Source organism: Fundulus heteroclitus, unplaced genomic scaffold, assembly GCF_011125445.2.
Source record: "Fundulus heteroclitus isolate FHET01 unplaced genomic scaffold, MU-UCD_Fhet_4.1 scaffold_88, whole genome shotgun sequence".
In the NCBI taxonomy this organism is placed as follows: Eukaryota; Metazoa; Chordata; class Actinopteri; order Cyprinodontiformes; family Fundulidae; genus Fundulus; species Fundulus heteroclitus.
In genome coordinates this window covers 521,353-542,607 of record NW_023397340.1, presented here as the reverse complement: position 1 = coordinate 542,607, position 21,255 = coordinate 521,353, and the positions used below count along the sequence as shown (strand labels likewise).

The 21,255-nt window shown below is 38.9% G+C and overlaps 1 protein-coding gene across 5 annotated transcripts in view; it reads left to right on the top strand.

Moving 5' to 3' along the window:
- cdk18 (cyclin dependent kinase 18) overlaps positions 1–21,255 on the top strand; it is a 117,856-nt gene that overhangs the window by 74,633 nt on the left and 21,968 nt on the right. For all 5 annotated transcript variants that reach the window (XR_004930583.1, XR_004930585.1, XR_004930584.1 and 2 more), the window contains exons 4-11: positions 683–814; positions 1,127–1,183; positions 3,016–3,130; positions 5,728–5,822; positions 5,916–5,978; positions 9,504–9,627; positions 10,012–10,132; positions 14,784–14,881. Coding sequence is in view for 2 of the 5 variants with exons in the window: in XM_036134657.1 (XP_035990550.1) it covers positions 683–814; positions 1,127–1,183; positions 3,016–3,130; positions 5,728–5,822; positions 5,916–5,978; positions 9,504–9,627; positions 10,012–10,132; positions 14,784–14,881 (805 nt within the window). In the remaining 3 variants the exon portion in view is untranslated. The remainder of the gene's footprint in view (positions 1–682; positions 815–1,126; positions 1,184–3,015; positions 3,131–5,727; positions 5,823–5,915; positions 5,979–9,503; positions 9,628–10,011; positions 10,133–14,783; positions 14,882–21,255) is intronic.

The following is a 21,255-nucleotide window of genomic DNA, read 5'->3' as shown; positions in this document are numbered from 1 at the left end:
TTGAACTCCACAACGTGAAAAAGAGAAACATTGCACTAGAGATCGAGTTGCTTCAAAAGGACGTTCAGAGTAAGTTCTAATACACCATTTGACAGTAGTATTGCTGACTTTACATAACTATCTCTTATTGCAGACAAAAGATGACTTGCTGGCTTTTCTTTATAAATAATTGTTTAAATAAAATGACAGGAACTAAGCATTATTTGTTTCGTCTTTTATTAAACATTAAAAAATGGTGTTCCACAATTCTGTTCCGTCCTCTGCCACTAGGTGGTCCAAGTGCACTGGCTGGACAGACTTGCCCAACTCCTCCGCTTATACAGCTGCAATCTAATCTTGTTTACATGAAATAAGCCTGCTCGCGAGCAGGTTCAAGCTTGCGCACATGTTGCTATGACAACAAGTGCAGGATGAGTTTCGAAGAACCAAACGATCCAAGATCATGCCAAATCGTCAACAATCAAATCCAGCTGAGTTACCGACGTACGAAGAACGGACCCCAGGGCAGAAGACAGGAGAAACAGAGAGGATGCATTATAGTTTTTCATTTATCATTAGATACAACTCTGAGTCTACTGTCTTAAGATGGCTACTTGGTAATCAGTCACATAATTGAGGGGAAAGAAATTCAAAACCACACAAACAGAACCTTCTGATCACTTAGTCTGTTGACTTCTTTCAGGACGTGAGTAAGCAAATGTCTCTGCCTATGGACATCCGCCTGCCTCCAGAGTTTCTCAAAAAGCTGCAGCAAGAAAGTGAAAACTCTCCACTCTGCAAACCTCTGAGCCGCATGTCTCGACGCGCCTCCCTGGTCAGTAATCATTGATTAATATTACAGTGCCTCAGTATGTTGTGTTTTCCCCATGACGAGTCTACGGCTTCTTTCCCCTCTATGTTGTAGTTACTTCTTCCTGCATGACTGATAACTAACACAGAAGGAACCATTGCTATTTTCTCTGGCATTTTAATCATTAGTCAAATAAGTATTTGTCTTGGACAGAGCAACTAAGTAATCTTTAAAACATAGTAAAATTAACAAAACATTAACTCACTGCTTATGAGTACAGAATCACATCAGTAAGTGTCGGGAGAATAAACTGTCTGCTTTCTTTTTTGCCTTTAGTCTGACATAGGATTTGGGAAACTGGAAACATATGTGAAGCTTGGCAAACTAGGCGAGGTACGTCACCGTCGGTTTTGTATTCTTTTCAGAGCTTTTGTCCAGTTTGATGCAACATTTATTGTTTTGTTTGTAAGAAACTAAAAGTCAACTCACAACTGTTCCAATGGCAGGTTTCTGTGATTTGAAAAGGTGAGTCCATGATAAATAATTTTTTCACGTGCAGTAAGATATTTATGCTGTACTATTCAACGAAAGAACAAATCACTTTGAGGAAAAATTTATACATTTTAAAAAGTTGCAAAAACATTATATATACACTAGCTTAAGTGTTCTTTGGTAGAATTTTTTTGTCCAATTCGGTTCTGACTCAGGCCATCCCAAAACATAATTTTTTTTCTGTTGGTTTTGGATCTGCTTGGACTCAGTGTGACGCTTCCATTTTTATCAAATGTAGAGAAATTGTTGTTTTTGTAAAATTTGACTCTTGTTCCATATTTTCCCCAATTATAGATGGCCCTGTGTACCTTGCCATGGTACCTACAATATATTCAACAGCATTGATTTTGATGCACCTTACCCTGACAGATACAAAGCGAAAGCAAATCTCAAAGTCCTACTGATACAGCAGGAGAATTAGATTCTCTGACTGATGTCAGGTATAACCTGAAGAAGAATGAAAGACGGAATTGAACCATAATATGGTTCAGTAAAGTACAGTATCAGTTTAAGGCTGTGCTCACTTATAAAGCCATTGGGGGCAATGTATTTTATTAATTATTTTCTTACTCTCACAAACCACTTATTTTTTCAGTTGAATAATACAGGATAAACTTCACACTGCAGACGGAAAACAACTTGAAATGACCTGTCATGGTCTTGTTTTAATTTATGTCACAACAACCTGACATTTTACAGTTTGCACTGCGGTTTGCAAAAGGCAAACCGCAGTACAGATTTTATACAATTTACAGATAGTGTTCTGTATGATTTAAATATACCTTACATGTTAATTACTTATGGATCCTAAACACCACACTATTTAAATGAGACAAATTACGGCATGTGAAATCAAAGCAAAGAGGGTTTTCTCATTGAAGTCCTGCCTGTATCCTACAAGCAATAATTTACTCATGCATTAGCGAATACCCTCATTTATTTGTTTATTAGCTACTTTTATCTTCATTTATCTTCATCATTTGCTTTTAAAGATGAAGACAATATTTTCTAAGCTATCTGGTTTGAGAGAGAGGATTAAAACCTAATTGATGTTGCTTTTGTTGGTCCTAGTGGTCATGGCTTCTAACCTGATTCAGTCAGTCAGAATTAATTATACACATCATACATTGGTACTCTACTGTAAAGGATGATGAAATTAAACAGACAGAGAGAGTGAACACATTCCAATCCTGTAAATGTCAATGTTTAGTCACTCTGGAGAGGAAAAAATTACATACTTTCTGCCATTCAAGTGATTCAGTATAAAATTATTTAATTCCTTGCTGCTGTGTAGACTTTCAAACTGGTACCAGCAAAGAAGTCCACATATCACTTAGATCAGTTGTGGGTAAATCCCACTGGTTGTAAAATATCAGCCACAATATGGATTGTCATACTGCCTTCAGTTTCTTGTAAAAGTGTTAATGTTACATTAAGCTTTTTACAGTTTCTCAAATTGCATCCACAAAATACAACACCATCGTGATTTTATGTGATACACACTGGCATGCAGCATAATAGCAGAAAAAGTCACACTCAAACTCAGCACTTCCATTACCTCAACAGTCTGATGCCACTGTTGTTGTCATTCAAAGGTGTTTTGATCCAGTCACTAATGGTAGTATTTTATCACCTGATATTACCTGCTATGTTGTCTAAATTTGCGTTTCTAGGGCACATATGCTACAGTCTTTAAAGGAAGAAGCAAACTAACGGAGAACCTAGTGGCGCTGAAGGAGATTCGCTTGGAGCATGAGGAGGGAGCACCTTGCACTGCTATCAGAGAAGGTAGAAGAGCACAAACATCTAATGTTTGACACCCCATAAAGATCAGAAAATTCTGTTTCAGGCCCTGTCAACACCATCACAGAGTTTTACCAATCAGAGATTTTCCACTCTATCTGATACATGTTTACCAGAAAAAAAGTCCCTGTTGGGGAGGTGATACCATTTCCATTTCCAGAAACGTTTGTCATGATGGGGTTAAGAAGACCCAGGCACAGAGCATTATGGAGATAAGTGATTTCATGAATAAAAATGAAACTTACAAAAACTGAGGCGGCACAGGAGTTAGACATTGCCGGTGCGGAGAAACAGGTTGGGTCCTCTGTGCATGAACTCCACAGAGCAGAGGAATGAACTGGTGACAGAACAACAGAGGAACCAGCAAATGAGCGGGGATGACCAGAGAGGGAGGATATAGATAGGCCAGATGGGGGGAGGAAGCACAGGAAGAAATCTAACAGAACATGATATAAAATTATTATAGAAAGAACTAAGAACTGAATCTCTAGCTAATATACAAAAGCAAAAATAAGCAAACGCTTAAACTGAAGAAAGTGGGTTCCAGGACACTAAACTAGTCTAAAATCAAAACACAAGAAACCTGGGGATTTTGACAACTTTGGGATGGAGATTAAGGAGAGATGGTTTCAAGCTCATTTGAATTTTATATCATCAGCAAAAAGGGGATAAAAGCCAGAAATAACATTTGGGGGTTCAAAATCATTTAGGTTCTCAAGAGAAATACAAAACCCAACCCTGTGGATCATAAACAGCCTCTTTGGAAATGACTCGCTCCTTCTGGTATGTTGTTTATGTTCCTTTGGGTAAAGCTTCTCAGGTTTTATTAATTAAAGGAGCAATAAGTGATATATCTACTGTAAACTCAACCCAAATCATTCTCATTTGGCACTTGGGATGGAAGTAACAGTCCCTATAAACAATCGCTCCTCTCCATCAACAATATCTTTGTCACGTTTTTCTCCTTTCAAACCCAGAGCTGCGGTCCGGTCCGGAATAACTTCGGTTCAGTGTAGCCAATGTTTACTTCCTGGTTCCTGGGCCAGTAACTTGAAAGTTCCCAGGGTTCCCAAAACAGAGTGCAGCATCTGGTGTTTTCTTTTGGTAAAAGAGCAGCAGCCTGCTAACATGAAAGCCAGAAAGAAAAGTGGACCACAAATGGAACAGAATACAACATCATATACCTATCCTGTGAAAGTAAAATATCAGTGGAGTTTTACAGCTGCAGGACCGTTTGATAAATGGCGGGTCTCCGTGAAAGGCATTGTGTATGTGTTGTTTCTAGCTTACCCACTAGGTGTTATTATTACTTATTGTTCCTTTAAATATATATATAAACTGTCCCTGACTTTGAAGTCATTACATTACACGATCGGAGAGTGAACGTTGTAAAATGATCACAAGTTACAAGCGATATATAACTCACTGTAGGCCTCACCCGCCTCAGGTAAGGTCAGTTTATCTTATGCAACAGTTAGATAGAGCCTTAGCAGAATGGGATTGGGGTGGGTGGGGGGGGGGGGGGGGTGGGGGGGCTAAGGCAACAATCACTGCTGACCAAAAAGAACACAAAGGCCCAGCTTAAATCTGGCACAGCATTTTTTCAATTCAATTTTATTTATATAGCGCCAATCCACAGCATGTCATCTTAAGGTATTTTACAAAATCAAAATTCAATCAAATCATACAGATCGGACAAGAAGTTTCCTATCTAAGGAAAACCCAGTAGATTGCATCAAGTCTTGACAAGCAGCATTCACTCTTCATGAAAGAGCGTAGAGCCACAGTGCACAGTCATCTGCATTGTCCATGACATTTTATACAATGTACGTCACAATGTCAAACATTGTGGCGGTAGTATAACACTTCGTAGCTACATTATTTCTTCCAGTCTGAACGATTTGCTATAGTGGACAACACCATGAATTCTAGTTTTTAACCATAAAATCCTGAAGGAGAATTTCCAATTGACAGTTTGCCACACTGAGCCTAAGTCCACTGGGGTTATGCAGCAATATGTAGATCCAAAGCAAAAACTGGAAGCTCTCAAGTGACTTAATCAAGTCTGGCGTGAACTTAAACAGGCAGTTTCTGCCTGTTTTGATTAATTAAAACAGGTCTGCAGAGAAGACTGGGCCTGAGGCCAGAATTCCTCCAAAGTGATGAAAAAGGCTAATTTAAAGTAGAAGAAAAAGCTTGATTGCAATTTCTTTCCCTTAATAAATGAAGCCTGATTTGAAACCTTATCATTCAGGTTATCTCTGCCAGATTTTAAAATGTATTTTAGTCTGAAACTTGCAAGTGTAACCAAAAAGGACACTTACGTGACACCGTAGACAGATTTCTTTTGAAAAACTAAGGGAAAAAAATATTTTTACTGTTTATTCGTATATCTACCTCTAATAATTTTTTAGTCAATTAAAAAGTTTGATGTGACATCTCCACAGCAGATTTGCTTGTCATATTAGACAAGTTTATCTTAATCCCTACACCTAATTATGAGTAATCAGTTTATTTAATAATGAACTGTTATAATGTTACTGGAATCCTACTCTTCTTGTCTGCTTCCCCTCTTTAACCAGTGTCTCTGCTGAAGAACCTCAAACACGCCAACATCGTCACGTTGCACGACATCATCCACACGGACCGCTGCCTCACTTTGGTGTTTGAGTATCTGGTGAGTGCATCAGTAGCAGAAGATTAGTACAGTTTTAAAGGCCAATCATCCTAAAGGAAGTTCAATGCAACAATGAGTTATTGTGTCTTGCAGGACAGAGACCTTAAGCATTACTTGGACAACTGTGGAAATCTCATGAGTATGCATAACGTCAAGGTGAGACCCATCAATAAATCACATATTGTAGGATGTGGTTTACAAAGCTAAATAAACATCCTAAATGTTTTTTAATGTCAAAATATTCTTGCCACCTCTTTCTCAGGAACAAATCCAGATTTGGATTGGTGAGCTTGTAAACAACACCATTTTGATGAGGTTCATCACTTGGGCTAGTGTCAACCCTTTTAGTTGTCCTTAATTTTCATCACAATATGTCAGTACAAAGCATCACTCAGTGCACCCTGCTTTAAACACCACAAATATATTCTTCATCGTGGCATGCTCTCCATGCTCACAGGATGCCCCTGATGGTCTCTGTATTCCGTTTCAATCCCTTTGGAAAATAAATAAATAAAAGCATCCCCTTTCCAGGAATATTGCGCTGCCCAGTGGCTGAAAGTCACTCACAGTTTGCTTGGAATGGAATGGAATTACTGTTTGCAACAAATGTCTTATTTTAGGATTCTGGTCCTTCAAAAAGGAACAACACTTCCTTGGAATGTTTTTAGTTCTTTACTTTAAAGTGCACATACAGTTTAAAAATAAAATATTGTTTTTTACACCACATTAGTATTAAGGTCTTTGAAATCTCTACAAGGACAGGGAAGGTTGTCTTCTCTCACAGAGCTGAAGGAACCAAGGCGATGTGTATTCTTTTCTTGCAGCTCGGTTTTGGGAGTTCTAGCAGCTTGTTTTTGAGCCATCATCCTGACCTTTAGTTGTGTGGTGGCCCACAGCTGTTATGTGATTGGTCAGAAATTTAAAGTGGCCATAGTAACTACACTGATGCGCCGTGCATAAGGAGGGCTCCATGAAGACTTCCTAGAAGTTTTGCACTTGGGTTTCTTGTGAAGAATTGAATGTTGTGGCTAGAACACCAGAGAATCATGAGTGGAGGATACGAGTGGGGGAATCTCTGAATCTTTAAGAAACAAAGGGGGGTGCAGAGTTTTTATAGGAGGGTCCAATAAATTTGACACAGCAAATCATAGCAATACAAATATGAAGGATTTACTGATCCCAGGCTATAATGGGGGAAAAATTTTTAAATGCATGCTACTGACTGCTAACTGCTTTTAATGATTCAATAAAACAAAAAGCTCAAACAAAGTTGAAACAAACTACAAAAAAACTGGAATGGAGTGGAAAATATAACATAGAACATCATCTTGAACCTTCTTTGGACCCTCACCTTTTGTCTTATCAGTATTAATATTTTAGTTACTTATACTGCATAAATAAAAGGGTATACATGTTTTATTTAGGATAAAACTATTTATTTTATTTGCTTTGATAATATTTCACATATTGTTCAGAAAAATAAAGAAATTAACTAATCTGTGATAGTTCTTTGCATTTGTGATAAATTGCTACAGTTCATTTGTTGTTATTACTGCACCTTTAAACAACCCAGAGCTGTATATTTTGAATCAGGACAGAAAATGTGGTAGAGAAGAGGGAGGCTGACTTTTGAAATTATTGTGTAGATGTGCTGTATTTTCAGTTTATTGCACAAAACCTTTCTCTGTCAGCAGAGAATTGGACCGGCTGTAAGAATGAAAAGTAATATGATGATCTAAATTACCTTTTTTATGTTTTCAGTAACTCCAGGAATAAATGCTTTGATTTTCACCGGACCAAGTACCATATAATTTTTACATCTTGATGCAAAGCTAGAAGCTCTCAGAGAGGGTTGCTGTTGTTTTTTATCATACCCAGAGCTTTTGGGTCTGCCTGTATATCGCGTGAAAGTCCCTCTACTCTCTTCTTCAGAGGATCCTGCTGATGCGTATTAGAGTAAACCTCCACCTTACTTCTTGCTGGTTGAATATAAGAGTCAAGAGATTTTATCGTCATTTTGTAATCATAATGAAATTTTTCATAATTTTTCTAACTCATTGGTCGTAATTTACAATCAGCCCATTCGGGATCAGCATTCAGGTTTCACTGCTAACTTCAGACTGAGTAACGCTACCTCTTCCACATGTGCGCACATATGCACCAGGCTCCGCTCATGGCTCCGCAGCTGCTCAGTTGAGCTGTGTCCTTTTAATGCAGCCCTGTTTGAGTAACGAAAGCGGCAGGCTGACAGCCCTGGACCGTCAGTCCATGCATGCCTGTTCGCGACCGCACGTAATCGTGCAGCTGCAGTGCTGCGTTTGTGTAAATAACCATTTTTTCCGGCTTTTTATTTGTTTTTGAACTCATTGTCAGGTTATGGTGGAGTGGGTAGGTATAATAAAGCAGTGGCTTGTAGCTAGTGCCTGTGGCCCGAGTAATGCACAGTTTGTAATTCGACCAATCAGATTGCATGATAAAGGAGCCAAAGGTCTGTGGGAATGATTTTTTTTCTACCAAATGTATGACGCAGATCCATGGCCTGTTTGATAGACATGAGAGCACACAAGTCAGGCATGAAAGCCCGGTTTGATCTGACTTTGGATCACATAAACAATGAACCAGAAAATACAAATCTATTGTCATCAATGATGCCCGGGGGTTATTGCCCTTTTCAGGGGGTCTTACAACCCCCCATGCACGCCCCCCCCCCCCCCCCCCCCCCCCCCACTGCCATTGTGTTCTGGTTGTTAGCTACTTCAGTAAACAAACTCTTCTTACACCCCTTTATATATTTATACTTATTGCGTTTTTTGGTAATTTTGTGTTTATATGACATGATACCTGTCAGTCCTCTCTTATTCTTTGTTTTGCTTGTTTAATTAGATCGCCCTAGTTTTGTCATAAATACCTTTTGGATCCAAAACCTATCTCCATTTTTCTCAAATCTTGACACTAATTAAAGAAGATAAGGAGAAAAGTTCCTTTGGGTTTGCATGTCTGCTTGTTCTATTGAATGTATTTAATGTATTATATACTGTAAATGAGACTGGCTTCCTGAAGACATAATTTCATAGAAAAACAAACCCAGATAAAGTTTTCTTTTGTTACATAGGCAGAACCTGTGTCATATACAGACCCAGTTAATAAATTAGTAACCAAATTCGGTGAGTGAAACATTTTATATATATTTGACAAGTGAATTTCTCCAATGTGAGATCAATCTTATCTTATTACATACAAAGAGGTGTTGCTAAGAGTTTTTTCTATTAACTATGAGGATTTTATGCTTACAGATAATGGTAACATGACCTTTAACATTAGAATATTGCATCAGAACATTAAGAAAAAATATTTTTATTCATAAATGTTGGCTTACTGAAATCCATGTTTAATACCTTTAATTATCATGGACTGCTGTGTCCCTTTATTTCCTGAAAATGCAACAAATGCATTGAACTATGTTGTCATGAAGTGGAAAATGTAAAAAAGTGAGACAAAAATTAATATTTTTGCTAACTAGATATTTAAAAATAATGACTTGAAATAAGAGAATGTCCCACAAATGATGTTGAATATTAGACGGTCAGTAAATATGGTAAACACTGTTTTGGAAAATCTGTATTTCCTTTTGAACCTGTGTAGCATCTTTTCTTTATGAACTGCATTGTTTCCCTCCTGTAGATCTTCATGTTCCAGCTGCTTCGTGGTCTTTCCTACTGCCACAAAAGAAAAATCCTCCACAGAGACCTAAAGCCTCAGAACCTTCTCATCAATGACAAGGGCGAGCTGAAACTGGCAGATTTTGGTAGGAAATACACACACATTCACAAAACAAATGGGATACATGAAAGGGCCTCCTAGTTGTAGTAAATGCTTCTGCATGTATTCAGTTTTATCACCACGCCGAGGTCTTAAATGCTGATTTTTCTTCTGATTTTTCTTCATGTTTCCTAGCAACCATACCCCTCTCTCTTGATTTTCTCAGTTGGAAGCAGGTCGATAAGCCCACCAGTGTCTCTGACTATTTTTAATAGCTTCAACTAAACACCAATGACATGATTGATGAACTGCTCCACCATGTCATTGGCTAAAAAAGTCAGATGACACAGAAAGGGGATATGGGTCCTGCTGAACAAAAATGGAAGACAACTAAAATGGAATCTAACTTTTCCAACTCCATGCTCTCCAGGTCTGGCGAGGGCCAAATCCGTCCCCACAAAGACCTATTCCAATGAAGTGGTTACTCTTTGGTATCGGCCCCCCGATGTGCTCCTAGGCTCTACAGAATACTCCACGCACATCGACATGTGGTGAGAAATAAAAAAAACACCACAGTTATTCACTTTTCAATGCGCTGGTTCACATCCCTCAGTGACCATCTGCTATTAAAAGGGTGGGAAATGTAAAAGCTTTTATTTACAGGTATGAAAAACGCTTTATATTTCTTTCTTTGAGTTGACCATACCATAGTAACTTTATTTATAAACACAACCACAGGTGAAACAAATTGTTGCCCAAAACGGCATCTCATCAACTCTGATCAGCTTTTCTGATCCCATGGAAGAAAACCACCCCGAAACATGATGAGACACAAAGGCTAATGGCGATTATATTTTATTATGATGTGTATTGTTAGTCTATCTAAACACAGCATTTCACACATAGGTCAAAAAGTAAATTTTTGTGAACAAGATGAAACTTACTTTCAGCAAAGCATTCTTGCTGCCACTCTTCCATACAGGCCAGATATGTGTGGTGCCCTGTCATGATCCTGGAATGTTTGATTTTCATTTGTGTTGGTTTTCTTTGTTTTATTTTTTATCTGTGTTTAAAAGGTGCTGCGATTTTCAGTTAATTCTCTGTTGCTCATAAATGTCTTTAAGGTATTACCACATAAGTTCACTCCTTTGTATTTAGTTTCTTAGTTATCTCTTGCATTCTGTTCTTGGTGTATTTTAGTGTATTCTTTTAACTCAGTGTTATTTTTTTACTTGTGGTCTGCAGTTTCCTTTAATTATTCACTTTCACTCAGTCTCCTTGTTTTACGCTCGTCTGCAGCTGTTATACATCCCCCTGATTAAACTTACCATAAACATATGCCATTCTCCACCCTTACCTCAGTATCCAAGCTCAATGGTTTTCATCGCTCATTACTGATTCCTTCTGTTTCCCTGCATGTGCTCCATGTCCTGTTCTCCCTGTGATGCATTTGCAAGTTTTCTTTGTTATTTCAATATTAAAGACTCTCCTCATTCCCTCCACTGTCAGTGTTATGGCAAGGCAAGGCAATTTTATTTGTATAGCACTTTTTAGTACAAGGACAATGCAAAATGCTTTACATGATTAAAACATTAGAATATGAAAACAGAATAAAAGCAAGTAAAAAAACAGTTGGAATGAAATGTAGCACATTTTAAAAGGAAATATCACAAACAGTTGGACTACAAAGTTGAACTAATGATGTTTCAGTAAACAGTTTACCTAGAACATTCAAAGGCAATCCTAAACAAATGTGTTTTTAATCTTGATTTAAAAGAACTCAGGCTTTCTGCGCTTTTACAGTTTTCTGGAAGTTTGTTCCAGATAAGTGGAGCATAGGAACTGAATGCTGGTTCTCCAGGTTTGGTTCTGGTTCTGGGTATGCAGAGTAGGCTGGAGCCAGAAGACCTTAGTGGCCACACTGATAACAAGTCTGTGATGTATTTAGGTGCTAAGCCATTCGGTGATTTATCGACTAACTAGAAGTATTTTGAAGTCTATTCTCTGAGATACAGAGAGCCAGTGTAAGGACTTTAGAACTGGGGTGATGTTTCTACTTAGTCTTGGTGAGAACTTGGGCAGCAGCATTCTGGATCAGCTGCAGTTGTCCGATTGACTTTTTAGGCAGACCTGTGAAAATACCGTTGAAATAATCAATTCTACTAAACATAAACATAAACATGGATTAGTTTTTCCAGATCCTGCTGAGACATTAGTATTTTAATCCTGGAAATGTTCATCAGGTAATAGAAGGCTTTTGGGGGTTCAAGTCCATCACTACACACTAATTTTCTGCCTGATCAGCTGACCTGTGCACTAACTTTTATAGCATTATAACACTAGCTTTTACTAAGCACCTGAATGGGTTAATAGTCACCTGGTGATATGGTGATGTAGAGCTGTGTGTCGTCTGCATAGTTATGGTAACTGATGTTGTTTTTTTATGATCTCAGCTAGAGGGAACATGTAGATATTGAATAGGAGGGGACCCAGGATGGGCCCTTGGGGAACCCCACATGTGAGTTTTGTCATCTCTGATGTAAAGTTACCTACTGACACATAAAAGTTCCTGTCCTTTAAATAGGATTTAAACCAGTCGAGTGCTGTTCCAGGAAGACCGAGCCAGTTTTCCAGGCGTTCTAACAGAATGGAGTGATCAACAGTATCAAATGCTGCACTGAGGTCCAATAATATCAGCAGTGTGGTTCTTCCACAGTCTGCATTCAGGGTCCGAAATTAACACTCGCCAGTCGCCAAATGCGAGTAAATTTCCCGTTTGCCGAGTGAATTTCAGAGGGCTAGCTCCCACATAGCGAGTAAATGTTTGTACCAAATAAATTACAAAACCCATCTGGGCTGCGGATGACCCGTTGACAGCTCTGTCCATCCAGAGCTCATTCCAAACTCTGCTTTCCGAGGCAAGGGGGGAGAGCGGCTCCCAGATGAAGCCTTTATTCAGAAACAGTCATGGCTGCACGCTGGATCAGAAAACAGATCTGCTAACCAGATGTATTCTAAAACGGCAATTAGTCAGTTTATAAGTTTCGTTCTTATTTATTCTGCATTTGTTTAACTACGTGTGCTGTGTCTCTGTGCTTCACCGCTCTTACTGCCCCCCCGCCCTCTCGGAGACAGGTGCTTTTATCAGGGGCCAGCCTTCAAAACATGAATCACTACGTTTAATGTCCTTCCACTCGTAGCAAAATGTCCCAATTGAAATCAATAGTAGAGTCAGTAGCTGTATTCAATTCAATTCAATTTTATTTATATAGCGCCAAATCATGAAACATGTCATCTCATATTTCATATGTATTTCATGCTCTTTTGTTTTTAACGACACAGAACCAGCAGTGCTTCGGTGGGCGTGGTTCCTTGCACTTGAATTCAGGTGCGCAAAATTACGTTACATATAATTTAGGTGCGCACTTTTAAGGGTCATTTTAAGGAACTTGTGACATCAGGGGCTTTAGCTCAGACCCATTTTTCCTTCTCTCCCCTCTAAAGGAGCCCTTTACAGTCTTTATTTATGCATTTTCCCCACATTTTATCCAGCAGCTGGATCATGCGTAAAGACACAGCATGAACCCCTGCGTGCTATAAGTGTGGCAGCTGAGGGAAACATGTTGGATGGTATAGGCTTGATGAAACTCTGCCTCATTCACTAATAAGACCAACATGGATAGAATAATGATAATCTGTAGTGTTTTCTTATTGCCTGGATGTGAATCTGATAATTCATATTGTGCCTTTTATAATAAACCAAATATTTTCCTATCAAAGGTAGGAAACAAAGATTTCACTTCCAGGGTCCAGTCAGCCACGCCCCCAACCACGCCCCCCCCCCCCCCCCACACACACACACACACCTAATTAACATAATCTCACTCTTAATTTTTGGTAAAAATTGAGAGGTCTGGTGAGGATTAATATTTTGGCCAGTAAAAAATATGCCTGGCCGGTTGATTTTTACATCTACCAGCCAACTTGACCGGTGAATCAGGAAGTTCATTTCGGACACTGTCTGCATTTATATGGATGTCATTAAACACCTTGATAAGGCGGTCTCTGTACTGTGGTGAGCACGGAAACGTGGCTGGAAAACGTCAAAGCAGCTGGTCATTGGTAAGAAACTCAGCTTTTTCAATAATATTACTGATAAAGGGGAAGCTTGAGATGGGCCTGTAGTTCTGCATTAGTAATTTGTCTAAATTGTTCTTTTTCAACAGTGGTTATGCGTCATGGCAGTGCACTAATGTCCTCCAACAAATCTATGAGATAATCACAAAACAGTCATATTTATATGGAGATTACATTACTCATTACATTACTCATTGGTGGACTCATATAAATGTATGACACAATTTTAGATTCCTTTTTGTAAACCATTTTGAAAGTGTCTTTTTTTTCTTCCATTTCACAATTATCTGTATTTTTGTATTGTTCTGTCATATAAGAAACAGAAGAAAATGCATTGAAGTTTGTAGTCGTAAAAAAGTTTTCAGGAGTATGAATATTTTAGCACGAGACAGTATTCCATTAGTTAAGATCTGCTGAAAAACCAGTACCGACACAAATTGCCTAAATCTCAGTTTATTTCTCATACAGGATAGTTGTAATTTAAACTGATTTTGCTAAATAAAGTGTGCATCAATATTTTAATTAGGGTCCTCGCAGTGCTTTAAGACAGCTATTCATGCAACGTTATTACAACAACACCACCACAACCCCATCCCTCACCCACCAGCTCACCTGTGAGCTTTCATCATCTTCAGGATCTTCCAGGACTTCTATGAATCATTCCTCTCTCTTATTTATCCCAGGTTGATGGCAGACAGATGACTCACTGTAATCTAAAGATGCATAATGCATGGCCAGGCACTTTCCTCATATATTTTTGCAGAGCAACGGGTTCTTTAGAACAACCGCACAGCTTTGTTAAGCAACAGATTATGACAACAGGGCTCAAGCAATGTGACAGTCTTTTATTAGCTTATATACAGCTACACTTCCCCTCATAGATCCACAGGGGGCCTCACCACACCACCCTACACAGAACAAAAGGCTGGACAGTACCCACTCACTCAGCTCATTGTAAACATTAATTGAATTCACATCAAAACCTGATATATTTGGATTGCTTTTTTGTTCTTTCTCCATCTTACATTTTCATCCCTTTCCTCTTCCTCTTTCTCTTTTTCCTAGGGGTGTAGGTTGTATCCTGTATGAGATGGCAACAGGTCGTCCAATGTTTCCTGGTGCCACTGTAAAGGAGGAGCTACACTTGATTTTTAGACTCATGGGTAAGATGACAGTAGAGTAAAGGCCAGGATGAAATTGATAAGATGTGAACCCTTCAAAATTACACTCCATTGCTAAAAGTATTATCAACCACTTCATTGGCCAAATAAGCACAAAATCCAGCACCTGGGCATGCTGCCTTCTAGGCAAGGCAAGGCAAGGCAAGGAAAATGTATTTATATAGCACTATTCAGTACAGAGACAATGCAAAGTGCTTTACATGATTAAAATATAGGAAAATAAAACAGAATAAAAGCAAGTAGGGATAAAATGTAGAAAAAACAACAACAACAAAACAGTAAAACAGCTTAACTAAAGCAGTCAAAAAACATTAAAAACAGTAAAACAGTTTAACTAGAACCGTCAAAGGCAATCTTAATCAAATGTGTTTTTAATCTTGATTTAAAAAAACTCAGGCTTGCTGTCTTGGTCACAGATGCAAGGCAAGGCAAGGGAAATTTATTTATATAGCACAATTCAGTACAGAGACAATGCAAAGTGCTTTACATGATTAAAATATAGCTAAATAAATGCAAGTAGGAATGAAATGTAGATAAAAAATAGAATAAAAGCAAGTAGAGATAGAATGTAGAAACAAAGAAGAACATTAAAAACAGTTTAACTAGAACAGTGAAAGGCAATTTTAAACAAATGTGTTTGTAATCTTGATTTAAAAGAACTCAGGCTTTCTGCACTTTTACAGTTTTCTGGAAGTTTGTTCCAGATAAGTGGAGCATAGGAACTAAATGCTGCTTTTCAATTCAATTTCAATTCAATTTTATTTATATAGCGCCAAATCATGAAACATGTCATCTCAAGGCACTTTACAAAGTCAAGTTCAATCATATTATACAGATTGGGTCAGATTATACAGATTGGTCAAAAATGTCCTATATAAGGAAACCAGTTGATTGCATCAAAGTCCCGACAAGCAGCATTCACTCCTGGGGAAGCGTAGAGCCACTGGAAGAGTCATCTGCATTGTACATGGCTTTGCTGCAATCCCTCATACTGAGCAAGCATGAAGCGACAGTGGGAAGAAAAACCACCCATTAACGGGAAGGAAAAACCTCCGGCAGAACCGGGCTCAGTATGAACGGTCATCTGCCTCGACCGACTGGGGTTACAGAAGACAGAACAGAGACACAACAAGAGAAACAAAAAAGCACAGAAGCACACATTGATCTAGTAATCTGTTCTACATTAGATGGTAGTAGCGGGTGAGCCGTCTTCTCTGGATGATGTCACAGTTAACAGAACGCCAGACCAGGTGTACCTGCTATGAAGAGAAAAGAGAGAGAACAGAAAGTTAAAGCAGAAATGACAACACATAATGCATAATTGAAGAACAGTAGAACTCAATAGAGTGAGAAAATTAGATCCTGATATACTCCAGTAGCCTAAGCCTATAGCAGTAAAACTATAAAGGTAGCTGAGAGTAACATGAGCCACTAGTTATAATTTTTGTCAAAAAGAAAAGTTTTAAGCCTAGTCTTAAAAGTAGACAGGGTGTCTGCCTCACGGACCAAAACTGGGAGTTGGTTCCACAGGAGAGGAGCCTGATAGCTAATGGATCTGCCTCCCATTCTACTTTTAGAGACTCTAGGAACCACCAGCAGACCTGCAGTCTGAGAGCGAAGTGCTCTGTTAGGAACATACGGGGTAATCAGAGCTCTGATATATGATGGAGTTTGATTATTAAGGGCTTTATACGTTAGAAGAAGAATTTTAAATTCTATTCTTGATTTAACAGGAAGCCAATGAAGGGAAGCTAAAATTGGAGAAATATGATCCCTCTTGTTGATTTTCATCAGAACTCTTGCTGCAGCATTTTGGATCAGCTGAAGGCTTTGAACTGCATTTTGTGGACTTCCTGATAGTAAAGAATTACAATAGTCCAGCCTTGAAGTAACAAATGCATGGACCAGTTTTTCAGCATCACTCCTGGACAGAATGTTTCTAATTTTGGCGATATTCCGGAGGTGAAAAAAGGAAACTCTGGAAACCTGTTTAATATGGGATTTAAATGACATGTCTTGGTCAAAAATAACACCAAGATTTTTTACTTTATTACCAGAGGCCAGGTTAATGCCACCCAGATTAAGTGATTGGTTAAGAAGTTTATTTTTTGAGGACTCTGGCCCAAAGATTAAAACTTCGGTCTTGTCAGAATTTAGATGCAGGAAATTTAAAGTCATCCAGCTTTTGATGTCAAGACATGACTGCAGTCGAAGTAATTGATTGGATTCATCAGGATTTATGGATAAATATAGCTGAGTATCATCAGCATAACAGTGGAAATTAATCCCATGCTGTCTGATAATTTTGCCTATCGGAAGCATATATATAGTAAAGAGAATTTGTCCAACGACTGAACCCTGTGGTACTCCACAGGTGACCCTAGAGTTTGAGGAAGATTTATTATTAACATGAACAAATTGGAATCTGTCTGACAGATAAGATTTAAACCAGCCTAATGCTTTCCCCTTAATCCCTACAGTATGTTCAAGTCTTTGTAGGAGAATATTGTGATCAACTGTATCAAACGCAGTACTGAGATCTAACAGGACAAGTATAGACACAAGTCCATTATCTGAGGCCATGAGAATATCATTAGTGACCTTCACCAGAGCTGTTTCAGTGCTATGATGAGCTCTGAAGCCTGACTGAAACTCCTCAAGTAGGTCATTACTTTGTAAATGTTCACAAAGTTGATTAGCAACTACTTTCTCAAGAATTTTAGATAAGAAAAGAAGATTAGATATAGGTCTGTAATTTACTAACTCATCTTGATCAAGAGAAGGTTTCTTAAGTAAAGGTTTAATAACAGCTACTTTCAAAACTATCCATTTACTAAGGATAGATTAATCATGTCTAAAATAGTGCCACTGATCAAAGGGAATATGTCCTTAAACAACTTGGTTGGGATTGGGTCTAACATACAGGTAGATGGTTTAGATGAAGCTAAAATTTTAGATAGCTCAGAAAGCTCTACTGCTTCTAAACAGTTCAAACACTGCGCAGATTCTAAAGATTCCTCCAATGCTGCCTCACTTACTGAGGACGAGGTAATCATGTTTGGGAGGATGCCAATTATTTTATTTTTAATGGCATCAATTTTATTTATGAAGAATCCCATAAAATCATTACTACTAAGAGCTAAGGGAATGGATGGATCAACAGAGCTGTGGCTCTGGGTAAGTTTGGCAACTGTACTAAAGAGAAATCTAGGATTATTTTTTCTTCAATTAATGATGAAAAATATGCTGCTCTAACTCTGCGAAGAGTCTTGTTATACAACAATAGTCTGTCCCTCCAGATTAAGTAGGATTCCTCTTGGTGTGTAGAGCGCCATTTTCTCTCCAATTTCCTAACATTGTGCTTCAAGGAACGCAGCTCTGAATTAAACCAAGGAGCCAGCTTCCTGTGAATAATCACCTTCTTTTTCAAGGGAGCTACATTGTCTAATGCAGAACGCAATGAGGAAGTCAGATTGTTAGCAAAGGTATCGATTTGTGAATGGGAAGAAACAGCAATGCTGCCATCTACAGGGCATTTCTGCAATACTGAGGATATTAAAAAGGGGACAGACTCTTTAAGTTTTGATACAGCATTATCCGATAAAAATCTACTATAATGGAACCCTCTTTTGGGGGTGGAGAACTCAGTTAGATTAAACTCAAATGTTATTAAAAAATGATCAGACAGGACAGGGTTGTGAGAGAATACTGTTAATTCTTCACAATCAATGCCATATGTCAGAACAAGGTCTAAAGTATGGAGCCGAGAGTGCGTCGGTTCATGCACATTTTGAGCAAAACCAATTGAATCTAGGATAGTTTTAAAGGCTACACTAAGGTTATCACATTCAGTGTCAACATGGATGTTAAAATCACCCACTATAATAACCTTATCAGTATTTAACACCAAATCAGATAAGAAATCTGACAACTCATCCAAAAACTGAGTGTAAGGGCCTGGTGGACGATACAAAACAACAAACAGAAGAGGTTTTATTGCTTTGCAGTTTGGATGAGGAAAACTGAGGGTTAAATGTTCAAAAGAACTGTAATTATTAGTTGGCCTGGGACTAATTAATAAATCAGACTGAAAGATAGTTGCCACTCCTCCTCCTCTTCCCACAGATCTGGGAATGTGGAAATTTGAATAACTGGAGGGGGTTGACTCATTTATACTAACATAGTCCTCTTGTAGCCAGGTTTCTGTGAGACAAAACAAATCAATCTGATTATCAGAAATCAATTCATTAACTAACAAAGTCTTCGGAGGGAGTGACCTTATATTTAATAGACCACATTTAATTCTTTTATTTTTTGGCTCAAAGTGATCCGTATGGATTTGTATTAGATTTTTATGATTTGTTCCTTTTAGATCAGTTTTTGATCTGTTAAGTTTTGGCCGTGGGAAAGACACCGTCTCAATAGGATAATGGGTGGGTAACAGTACAGAAGCTGCAGAGAGGTGTGTTAAACTACGGCTCTGCTTCCTGGTCTGGACCCTGGGTTGTCAGCATTTAGGAGGACTAATAAATCCGGCCAGATTTCTAGAAAGAAGAGCTGCACCCTCCAAAGTAGGGTGGATGCCGTCTCTCCGGATCAGACCAGGTTTTCCCCAGAAAGTTCTCCAGTTATCAATGTAGCCCACGTCGTTTTCTGGACACCACCTAGACAACCAGCGGTTGAATGATGACATGCGGCTAAACATGTCATCACTGGTCAGATCAGGCAGGGGACCAGAGAAAATTACAGAGTCCGACATAGTTTTAGCAAACTCACAAACCGAAGCAACACCAACTTTAGTGACCTCTGATCGGCGTGACCGGGTGTCATTACCGCCAGCGTGAATAACAATTTTGCGGTATTTACGCTTATCCTTAGCCAGTAGTTTTAGGTAGGATTCTATGTCGCCTGTTCTGGCCCCTGGTAGGCATTTAACTATGGTCCCTGGTTTCTTCAGTGCCACATTTCTCATTATGGAGCTGCCAATGATTAAGGTCGGCTCCTCGGCGAGACTGTCGCTCAGAGGGGAAAATTTATTAGAAACGCAGATGGGTTGGTGGTGATCTGGGGTCTGTAATCTAGAGCTATGCTTCCTACGAACCGTCACCCAGCCAGCCTGGTTACCCGGCTGTTCGGGTGCTACTGCTTTAGGTTCGCTACGTGAAGTTACTCTATGCCTTTTCCTTGTTTAGTTCTGGTTCTAGGTATGCAGAGCAGGCTGGAGCCAGAAGACCTTAGTGGTCTGGAGGGTTGATACACTGATAACAAGTCTGTGATGTATTTAGGTGCAAAGCCATTCAGGGATTTATAGACTAACAGAAGTACTTTAAAGTCTATTCTCTGAGATACAGGGAGCCAGTGTAAGGACTTTAGAACTGGGGTTATGTGCTCTACTTTCTTGGTCTTAGTGAGGACATGGGCAGCAGCGTTCTGGATCAGCTGCAGCTGTCTGATCCAGTTTTTAGGCAGGCCTGTGAAAACACTGTTGCAGTAATCAATTCGACTAAAGATGAATGCATGGATTAGTTTTTCCAGATCCTTCTGAGACATTAATCCTTTAATCCTGGAAATGTTCCTCAGGTGATAGAAAGCTGACCTTGTAACTGTCTTTAGATGCTTTTGGAGGTTCAGGTCTGAGTCCATCACTACACCCAGGTTTCGGGTCTGATCAGTGGTTCCTAGCTGAAGCGACTGAAGCTGTGTACTAACTTTTGATCTCTACTCTATTGGTCCAAAGATTATTACTTCAGTTTTGTTTTTATTCAATTGAAGAAAGTTTTGGCACATCCAGGCATTGATTTCTTCTAGGCATTTACTCAGTGCCTGAACTGGTTCATAATCACCTGGTGACCTGGTGATGTAGAGCTGTGTGTTGTCTGCATAGTTATGGTAGCTGATGCTGTTGTTTTTTTATTATCTGAGCAAGAGGGAGCATGTAGATATTGAATAGTAATTTTATGCACATTTGTGAATGAATAACTTGTTCTCAGAAGACTAGTCAATTGTCAATTGTCACCTGTGCAATAAGCTTTGATATTACCTACCAACTAAAAACTCTACATGAAATTATGAAAAACTGGATGCGACTGAGAATGATCAGTGAATTCTGAGATGCCTGAGTGCACCAAGGTCTGCAACTTTCTGCAGGCAGTAGCTACCGACCATCAAATTTTACGTGGCCTTTATATTAGCTCTAACATGTGTTACCTTCTAATTCCAGAACAGGTTGGTGTCTATTTTCGGCTCGTTTGCTGGTAACAAGCTCATAGGTTCTGCTCCACTGACGGTAAAACAAGGAGGCAAAAGGAAAGCTTATTGAACTTTATTCCTCTTCTTGGCAAGGCGAACAACCACAA